The 10,643-nt window shown below is 40.9% G+C and overlaps 1 protein-coding gene across 5 annotated transcripts in view; it reads left to right on the forward strand.

The window, feature by feature from the left end:
* The window catches only part of ELAVL4 (ELAV like RNA binding protein 4), a 62,222-nt gene extending 54,263 nt beyond the window's left edge, over positions 1-7,959 (forward strand). For all 5 annotated transcript variants that reach the window (XM_058029896.1, XM_058029895.1, XM_058029893.1 and 2 more), the window contains exons 6-7: positions 246-284; positions 4,480-7,959. In XM_058029896.1, the coding sequence (XP_057885879.1) occupies positions 246-284; positions 4,480-4,807 (367 nt within the window). In that variant the 3' untranslated portion in view covers positions 4,808-7,959. The remainder of the gene's footprint in view (positions 1-245; positions 285-4,479) is intronic.
* The last annotated feature ends 2,684 nt before the right edge of the window (positions 7,960-10,643 follow it).

The following is a 10,643-nucleotide window of genomic DNA, read 5'->3' on the forward strand; positions in this document are numbered from 1 at the left end:
CTATAAAGGTTAAGCTTTTCTCTAGACTGTAGACAAGTTTAAAAAAGGCTTTTAAATGCTCTGGTGGAAATTTAAGCACAACCTCAGACTTAACAAAGCAGGCCGGGAGTTGTTAGGCTCCTTAGATGTGTGGGAAACTTGTTGAACGTTTCTTCTTTGAAAATGGAACACTATTAATAATAGTTCCATTGAGCGATCTTGCCATCTGTGAGACATTAACCCAAAGACCCTCCTTCTCTTTTCAGGCTGGACAATTTGCTTAATATGGCCTATGGCGTAAAGAGGTAATTAGAATTCCACAGATTGCCAGATGTCCGTGTTGGCACAGATTGGTGCTACAATTTATTTTTTTTTAATTCACTAACTTTATTTTTTTTATCCCTTCTTTTCTTCCACCAGCATGTCAAATTCTTTTTAAGTTTGGACTTCAGTTGGTTTTGTTACTTTAAAGGCCTCACGCACAAGTTCTGTGGGGTTTTTCAACCTTTTTTTATTTACAGGTGGGCTTCTCAAATGGTTTAGGTGCCACAGCTACAAGCATTGAAATTGCAGTTGCTCTGCTAAGTGGTGCTTTTTTTCAGAATCAAAACTATTAACTTGAGTTTTTAACAAATCTCTGATCTGATAATAGAAAATTTAAGTCAAAAATCAGAATTAGGCTGCTGTGGTCTCTCACAGTTAGGACCACATCATAAGTTTGACTTGAAAATACAGCTGTGTGCCCCTCAATCAGCCCAAAGTTTCTTTTGTTACAGGTTTAATACTTTGAATTTTTTTTTTCAGTCCTTGAAATTTATTTTTTGTTTGTTTAAAATAGCTGTGTGTTTGTATGTGCACGCATGTGTGAAAGCTCAGCTGATCTGTCAACATTTCTGCTGTTCCATGAGTATGTTTGGTAGCTAAAATGAGATGATGTGGTGTTAGTGTTTCTTTTAATGGCAACATCAGCATAAGCGATCCTTGCAGCAAAACAAAGGTGTAGTCTTATTCCTGATGTTGCCCTAAAATGTCCAGATTAAGATGAGAAAATCTGAAATGGTCTACTCACCACACTTGAAAACCATTTGAGCTTTTGTTTGAAGCTCATCCTCTAAAATGGTATGGTAAGTATATCTTTACAGTAGCTAGTAGCAGACAGTAAGGTGGGGTTTAACCCCTCAGTAACTCAGTGCAGCTCTGAACTCTTGAGTACTCAAAAGAGCCAAGTCAAACCAGAGCTTCTCCCCAGCAGCAGCAGCAGTGCTGGTGTTCCTGGGCACGTTGGTTGTGTTGGGGTATCCTGAGTGGTGATGGGGATGTGGTCAGTCAGAACCCCCTGATTTTACCACACTGCCCTTCCCCTGTGCTCTCCCACCTTATTTGTTCCATGATATCTCGTCAGAAACGATGGAAACTCTTCCAGCTGGTTGTCTGTCCAGGTGCAGGTCAGTGTCAGAAGGATGGGTTTGTTCTGGGAGACTTCCCTGGGGTTTTGCTGCTGCTGCTCCTTTGCTGGAATTGGGCTGGCGTGTGGTGCAGGATAGGCTCAGCCTGAGCAGAGGAAAAGAGCAATTACCTGCCTTTATAGGTTATACATCTGCTTTCTCAACATTGTCTGCAGCGTTACTCTAAAAACACAGCAGTGCTCAAAGTCATTTTGCAGGCATCTTAAATTAGTTCTTATCTCCTCTCAGCAAACCTTGGCAATTGTACCTGCACTAGCAAAACCTGAATTTATAGGTGCAGGGTGACAAAAAATACCACACTGATAATTTCTGAAGCTGCTTCAGAAACAGGAGATTGGCTCTCCCTGTGCTAACTGTGTGGTACTGATGGAAAATGAGACATGCTGATGTGGAAAAAAGGTTTTGTGGAGGCTAATTTCAGATCACTTGCTAGAAGCAAAGCTCCTTATGCGATAGGTGATCTTGTATTTGTGTCAATACACTTGCACCAGTTTCGTGCATGTTCTGTTGGATTTACAGCAGCTGCTGTGCTCATGGCACATAAATAGTTGAAAACTGCATAGCTCCTAAAGGTTTCCAGGGAAAAGCTGCTCTCCAGTGAACTGTAGGAAGCTTTAACCCTTTGCATCAGGGAAGCACTTCTTTAGAATGCAAAGCCTTATAATGCATTGTGACACGCACGGCTTTGCATTGTACGGGTTTTATTTCATCCTTACTTAGAGCATGGTGTGTCCCTCAGTGTTGTATTTCACATTAAATTTAAACATTCCAGAAAGGCAGTGTTTGCTGGCTTGTGTATATTGCTGGCACAGTCAGCACTGGCCAGTGATTGGGCTTGAAGTCCCATCTTGCAGATTTTGAAATGAGCTGAAGCTGTTGCATTGTACAAGCCCTGGCTGTGCCTTATTTCCAATCCTTATTTCCACCTACAGTGGAAGGAGCAGTAGAAATTGGCCTTGTCCAGCCTTTCTGTGCTGAACTGTTCTGATAATGTCACTAGTTTCACTGTGCGGGAGAGAAACTAAAATGTGTCGAGATAAGGATTTGCAAAAGTGAAGTTGAGTTGGAAAATTGCCATGGATTTTTAATAAACTGTCTGCAAACCTTCCTGAGGATCTGATGCTGTGAGCATTTGTGAACTGCTCATTTACAGCACAGCTACACCCCAGTGATGATCCTCAGCTTAAGATGTATATTCCAAGTGTCTTCTTTTTCCCTGAATATACATAAAAAGTGCCGTCAGGCGTCAACAGAACAGTGAGCAACCATCAAGTGTGTAGTTTCCTTTATGGTTATTTAATATACACTGCATAATACTGTGCAGATTGCGAAATGTGGAAATTATTACAAGTGTAAAAAGTTTTGGAGAGCACAAGAACTCGCTCAGCAACAGAGTATCTCCCTCTGCTCCCTCAATCATCGCTCAGAAAATCCTGAGGAATTATTATTCCATTCTGGTATTGAAACTCATCATATTGAAGGTACACGTGAAACTGGATTTTTAAGACGTTTCCTCTGTGCAGTTGTTATTTTAAAACGTATCCCAAAGTGTAGCTTCAGAAAGCATGTCAATTTTTTTTCCACACTGATGAAAGGAAAATTATGTTGATCCTGAGGGCTGATACTGCTTAACATCTTCATTAATAACCTGAGTCATGGGCTGCGCTGCGCCCTCCTCGCATTAGCGGGTGACGCTAAACTGGTGAGGAGCAGGGGCTGTCACTGCTGCTGGCCATGGCTGCCACTGGGGAGACCTTGGAAAGCTGCAGGAACACGCTGAAATTCGGGACAGGCAAATGTGGAGTTTAGCCCCTGACTGCTGCCTTCGGCTGCCTGCAAGGGGCTTTAGAAAGAAGGTGAAGCCGAGTTTTTTGCAGAGGTCAGACGCAGGAGGACAAGAATCAGCAGTGACAGGCTGCAGCAGGGGAAATTCCACTTGAGGATAAGGGAAACTCATCTGCAGTGAGGATGGAGCCCTGCAGCAGCGGCTGCAGGAGCAGCATTCCTGTCCTTGGAGATCTCCCAAGCTTCCCTCTGCAGGGCCATGAGCAGCAGGTCTCATTTGAGAAGTTTGCCTTGCTTGGAGCAGGAGGCTGATCAGATGATCTCCCTAGATCCTGCCTAGCCTTTGTTATCCCATGATGGATCCGTGCTCCTAAACACCTGGCTTTATCTGCTCTCTTTGGATATTCGAGGTAAAGTCCCAAAGGACAGCGAGGGAGAAACAGTAGGGTGCTCTGTTGAATTCTGGGAGTTAGTTCCTGCATTGTCTTTTTGAAGGACCTAAAGCCTGTCATGGAAATGAAGCCTCACGGTATGAAGGTATCAGTGATGTGCTCATTAACTGTATTTATGTTCAACTTATTCTACAATTGCTGCATAAACCTTCTTCTCTATGCGGCTAGCTTTAGTACTCTTTATCACCTGGATTTTTTCCCCAGTGTATGTCAATTAAGGACCGTGTTAGGAGGAGAAATAAAATCTACCACTTAGAGACATCTCTCTAATAGTATTTTTAGCTGAAGAAGCTACCGTTACAGCTGAATCCTGACAAAGGCATTTCTTATTAATCTTTAAAATAGGTCTTGAAGTTTGCTTGGGTTTTTTCGCTGCAGACTAGTAGGAGACGAAGCATTAGATTTCTATTGTCCTGAAACTTATATCAGTGCTGGAAATAAGTGGCAAATTTCTACAGGCCCTTTTTACACGAGCTGTTGTTTATCACAGTGTGTGCAGGCCCTCTCTGACTCAGATTGTCCTCAAGCATTTCTTTTCTGAGGTCTTTGTACACATCTAAGCAGGGCTTATCCTCGGCGGGAGATGCATTTATGCCCAGATTTGGCGATTTCATTTATTTAGCACAGCTCCCCTCTGCTTCAGCAGGAGTTAGAGAGCAAGGGTGGCTCTGTGGTCATCTTCCAGGGACAGGATCCAGAACCTTCAGTACCATTGGCTTATTTACTTTAAAGTCTTGGAGCCCTGTAGCTCGTGCCAAGAGATATATTTAGAATAGACCCCTCTTTTTGCTCGGTAGGTTTTCTCCGATCACAATTGATGGTATGACGAGCCTTGTGGGAATGAATATCCCTGGTCACACCGGGACTGGATGGTGCATCTTCGTCTACAACTTGTCCCCCGACTCGGATGAGAGCGTGCTGTGGCAGTTGTTTGGTCCCTTTGGAGCGGTCAATAATGTCAAGGTGATCCGCGATTTCAACACCAACAAGTGCAAGGGATTTGGCTTTGTCACCATGACCAACTACGACGAAGCTGCCATGGCCATTGCCAGCCTTAATGGATACCGTTTAGGAGACAGAGTATTGCAAGTTTCCTTTAAAACCAATAAAACCCACAAATCCTGAATTTCATATCCTTACTTACTAAAATATATATATATAAATATATATACGAACAAAACAAAACAAAAAAAAAAACTCTTCAAGGCTTATATTCAACCATGGACTTTATAAGCCAGTGTTGCCTAAGTATTAAAACATTGGATATCCTGTGAGGAACAGGAAAGGATTTTATAATGCTTAGAAAAAAAAAAAACCTTTGATGCATTGAATGTTCTTTCATAGCTGTCGTTGTTGAATATAATATACATAGATAACAATGTGCAGGGATTTTTACCCGGCCAGCTAGTTTTACTACCTTCCTTGAAGGTGGGTCTTTTTAAGATGACCATTCACTCATTTGAAAAAATAATAAAACAAAAAACAATTTTTACGAACTAATGGGATTAAAAGCGAGAAAAAAAAAGATTTTTGTTTTCTTTTCTGTTTTTTCAAAACATTGATTGAATCAGATTGGTAAACCCCCCACACAAATTAAAGAGGAACAATAAAAATTGCAAAAAGAAGAACATAATTTTGCAACTTTTTTTATTTTTCCTTTTTTCTTTTGTATCATGTGAACTAAACAGTCTTCTGTTAGGGAATGGGGTAACGGGGGATACCTGATGACATAACAATTTAAATAACATTAACAATGTTGCCAAAGAGGTGGTCTCTTTGCTGAAAATGGGTTTCAAGAAAAATCTATTTTTATAAAATATAAAGAATTTTTACAAGAGAATCTGGATTTGAGAAAAAATATTTTGACTGGCTAATTTAGGGGAAATTGACAACTTTGTCATGTTCATACTGCACTGGTAACTTTTTAGAGATCAAGATGTGTGTTTTAAACTGGATTAGTAGATTGTTTTTTGAAGGATGGGCTACAAACAGATGATCTTCGTATCTTTTCATAGCATGTAATAAAAATATTAAATACAGTACGGGAGAGTGTTCTTCCCAGGCACGCAGTTACCCACAGTCAAAACCCAAAAGCAAGGAGATGAGTTGCAAGACGGTTTTTCTTTAAGTCATCAGTATGGGATATCAGCAGAACAAAAGTTAAAAAAATTAATTTTTTGATCAAAAACTTCCTTGGTTTGAGCAGTAGGTGCTACAAAATTATTTACATATCTTAGTATCATAGTTAAATGTAATGTGTTTAGAAAAAAATACATTTGCTTTAAATTTGTTAAGAATTTTCAAATTCACTTTATAGCCCAAGCTAATATAATTGGGCTGTGTTGGCACATTTGGAACACTGTTTATGTTGCTTGAAACACTTATTTATTTAATTGCCGATGTGATGCATATGGCCAAAATCAAATATAGCTAGTTTGGCTAGTCTACTTATTTGTTTACTTAAACTATGGGAAGAAGCATATTATTGTGTCATTTTGTTGTGTGTGTATGTGTATATATAATATAAATATATATATATATAAAGTTATTTTTTCTTTTGGTTAATTTATTATAAGTTGTAACACTTTGCTAGTTTTGTTTGTATATGTCTTAAAATGTTTTCTTATGATACTTAAGTGACAGAGGTATCAAGGTAACTTGTGTAGAAATATTGTTTGATATATTGTCATGTTTGTTGTGAATATTTTTTCTTACTGCACAGTAGAAAAGAAAACAACTGGGTCTTTATTTTAATGTAATTCAGATTGGGGAAAACAGAGCTAAGGGAACAAAATGACTGAGGGGGTGCTCTCCCATGTCCAGTGCACTGATCATTTTAGTATGTTTGTGCTTTGTACGGTTATATATTTAAAACAAAAAAGGGTCATGCTCTTCCCTGAGTACTAGAAACAGTTACTCGCTATGCATAATCTAGTTGATAGTTAAATTTGCTATTGCTTTTCTTGTCTTGTTATATAAAATCTTTTCAATACAAGTTTAGTCTTAATGGTAATAAAACGTTATGGTTATTTATAACTTGTGCTTATTTTGTGCATTTTTTCCATGCTATACCCACTAACTGCATGTAGACTAAGTATTGTTTTTTCACACTGAAGAGGCAAACTTTTGTAGTAGACAAATAACTAAAAGCAAAGGCTGCATCATAATTTTATCAGTTTTTTACTTTAACAATGTTAGATTTTAGTTTAAAGGAACACTCATTCAATGTTCAGGGAAACCTTTATACATCATCTGCTATGAATGAGCGCAGTTTGCTGGGAAAGTTTTGATGCATTTGCTAAGCATTAGTGGGGAAGGCATGTCAGAATCTTTTCTCTACGATGTGTTTTACTATCTGAATAATAATAATAATTTAAAAAATCTTTCTTAGGACCAGGCAGTTGTATACTTTAGTTATAATGAATGACTTCATGTTAACCTTGCTAGTTTAGATCATTTCTGAGGGAAAGTATTGTAAATGTTTTTTTCATAACCTTGTTGTGTTTGAATTATTTGTACTTTAATTGTCCAGACAATAAATGAAAGTGTGTAGAATGGCTATGGACTTTCCACCTTTTTAAGTGTGTTCAGATGTTTTAGTGTTCCCAGCCGCACCTCAGCCGAGGTCCAGGTTTAGTCTCTGATTCCAGAAGCAAGGTCTTCAAGAGAGAAACGTTCTAGTCAAACCAGATTGAGCATATTCATGATTTGTTTTTCCTTCCGAGGGCCAGAAAGAATCGGCCGTTTATTTAAGATGTTGAACACCAAATACCAAACTGTAACTTTGATTTATTTGAATGTGGAAGATGCTGAAGGGTTTCTACTATATACAGTATTTTTACACAATGAAAATATTAACTCAGTCAATATCAACACTTTAAATCATAGTGAGCAAATTTCAGTGATAACAGTTTTTAAGCCATCATTTAGTTTGACTTTTCTATGAATATGCTATGAATGTCATGCAATATGAAACAGTGTACATATTGTCTGATGTACAACAGTATATATGATCACATTCCAAATTTGATTCTTTTCACCATGTGTTATAACTAGAGTTGATACTTCTTTCAGTTGACTTGTTTGAATCTCATTAATACAAATATTCACTTCATGTTTATGTTCTGTAACATTCACTAATTGAGAATATGTACCTTGTAAAACTGCAGCATTGAATTTCGTAACTGAGATTAGGAAACTCTATCAGAGGGCTGGATGGACTGTGTGGTTCTTCAGCTCCTTCACCTATTAATAAACTCGTGTTTTTGTGAGATTAAGTTACCATGTTGGTTATAATAATTAATTTCAAGCCACAGAATGAGTTTGTTCTTAAATTTACAGCTTGCTCAATTCATCCTTAAATCCACCTCACAACGCCATGGTGAGACTTGGCTCTGAAAAACATCATCCTTCCATCTACCTATATATGTATATACACATATTTTGATCATATACATATATATAAACACTTTACAACATGCATCAGCCCATTGGAAAAAAAAAAAAAAAACACTGCACTTTCCATTTAGGAAAGTGAAATTTTATAACCAGCACTATTTACTATGGTTCTATCTGCTTTATAGCATTTGTTAGGGTTGTCACCTAAGTTTTCTGCAGTCCTTTCTTCAGAAAGTAGTGAGACCAAAACCACTGTATGGTCTGGCACTGGGGCCAGTTTTGGTTATCTCCACACTTCCACTTAAGGGTTGGCTCCTTGTCTTTACCTCTCCCACAGAACCTTTTTGCCCATTCAGCAGCTTGGTGAGCTCCTGTGAGCTGAAGCACACCAGTAACATGAGAGAAAGGACTCTGCTACCTTTAGAGATCTGGGATGCAAAGTTCAGTCCCCTTTTGGGGGTATCACAAATGGGAACAGGATAAAAACAGTCTCAGGCTGGTTCCCTGTGCTGCTCCTATGGGAGCATTTTCAGAAACTTTACTGAACCACAGTTTCTGCCCAGCTGGGATCAGAACCACATTTCACTAACGCACATTCAAAGTAATCAAGGTTTATATTTCCTTCTTGAAAGGGTAATCACTCTTTCTGCAATTAGTGAGCCTGCTGCATAAATGGAAAACCACCTGGGGGAGGGTGTTTCAAGTGCATTCACTTTGTGTTCCACTTCAGCTTACCTTAGACACGGAGCTGGGCTTGGAGCGCACTGAGAGAGGAGCGTGTGTTGGGAAATAGCAGCTGACAGCTCCAAAGGAGCAGGGAGCCACCCTTAAATCCACACTGAGGCCATTCAGCTTTCCTGGTGCCCCTGGGCTTGTGGCAGCCAAACACACGAGCACTCTGGTGCTCTTTTCCAGTGGGAGGGATGGACAGGGGGGTCTGGGTACTTGGATCAGCCTCAGGGTCACTGAGGGGAGAGGCACACCCAGGGCTGTTTGGGGAAGCCTTTCTCCATCACCAGAAACCAGGCAAGGCTGTTACCTTGCACATGTCACTGACATGGCTACAGAGGGATGAGGTCAGAGTGTGGTGACAGCAAAGATTTGCTCCCTGCCCCGGAGATCTTGCAGGCTGAGCTCCCTGCACAGGAGTAATTCATTGTGTGCACAGAGCAAAGTGAAAGGAGATCAAATCCAGCATAACTTCACAAAAGCTCTGACGTCTCAGAATAATACAGTGTCTCTCTTCTGAAGATACCTGACTTCCTAAACCCAGGAGATGGGATGGAGCCGCTCCAGCTGAGCCTCAGCAGCTCACAGGGGACACGTAACCTGGGCACAAACAGGGGCTGCTGCAGGAGGGAAACACAAGGCACACACAGACACAAATCCTGTGGGATGCTGCAGTGCAGCCCCATGCTCAGCACACTGCCTGCATCCCAGGTGCTTTGGGGGTACCTTCGGTGCCTGGGGAGTGGTGGTGCTGCTGCAAGAGGCACTTCTGAGGCCTCTCCCAGAAACACTGTGTGCCACTGGTGTGCTTGAGGAATTCCAGTGGGATCACGTGCAGTATGGCACCAGGGTGATCAAAACAGAAACTCTGAAGTCACCAAGCTTGAATTGTTTCTACCTCCCATAAACGCAACACCTGTGTTTTAAAAAGCCTGCTCCTGTAAATCTCCCCAGAGCTGAGCATTAGAGAGGGCTGTAAGAAGAAAAGTGCCCAAAAGGAGGGCTCATACAAAGGCACCCTGATTTAGCTCACCCACAGTTAAAGACAAGAAATCAGACTGGTTCTTCCAGATTAGCAGTTTTCTGAAATACTCTTTCTACTCACAGTAGAAATAACTGGGAGGATGGATACACACACACACGCAACAGCTGCTTTTCAGACACAGTTGGAAGTTTTGCTTGCCACGCTCCTAAGGTATCAGTGATATTTTTAAATGCCAATCCAGCATATTTTAAAATATTTCATCTAAAATTTCACTGAGAGTTTAAATATTACAGAGCTGCAAATTTTTCCTTGTGCAGTAGCAAAAAATAAAATCCTAAACCCCTCTATTCTATTCATTCCACAATAAACCTCCTGTCTCACATCGCTGGGGTTTGGAGCTGCCAGCAAGCAAGACCCAGCTGCTGCTGCTTGCAGGAAAGCAAAATCTGCAGCAGGTTCATATTCCCTGGCCCAGAGAGCAAGCAAACCCATGTGCTAAGGGGAGCATTGCTCTGCCAACAGGTCCAGAAGCTTGTTTTTGTCACCAGAACCATGTGTCTTGTACCCAGGCCCTCCAGCCCAGCCACCAGCCTCATGCTGCTGAGACCCCTTGGCCCCTGTCAGGTGTGACATCCTCATCCTCCCTCTGGAGCATCCTTGGGGTGAGCCCAGCCTTGCTCTGGAGTCTGAAGGACAGAGGGGACAGGATTTACTTCTCTGCCAATCCACCCCATGGCACAGGGTCCCCCACACTGGGACTCTCCCTGCAGGCCCACAGCGCCCACTGCATCACTGAAAATAACCAAATTCCCTAAATTCCATTTCTGATCAGCCATCCCAGTGGCCCAG

This window comes from Melospiza georgiana, chromosome 9 (assembly GCF_028018845.1).
Source record: "Melospiza georgiana isolate bMelGeo1 chromosome 9, bMelGeo1.pri, whole genome shotgun sequence".
Taxonomy (NCBI): Eukaryota; Metazoa; Chordata; class Aves; order Passeriformes; family Passerellidae; genus Melospiza; species Melospiza georgiana.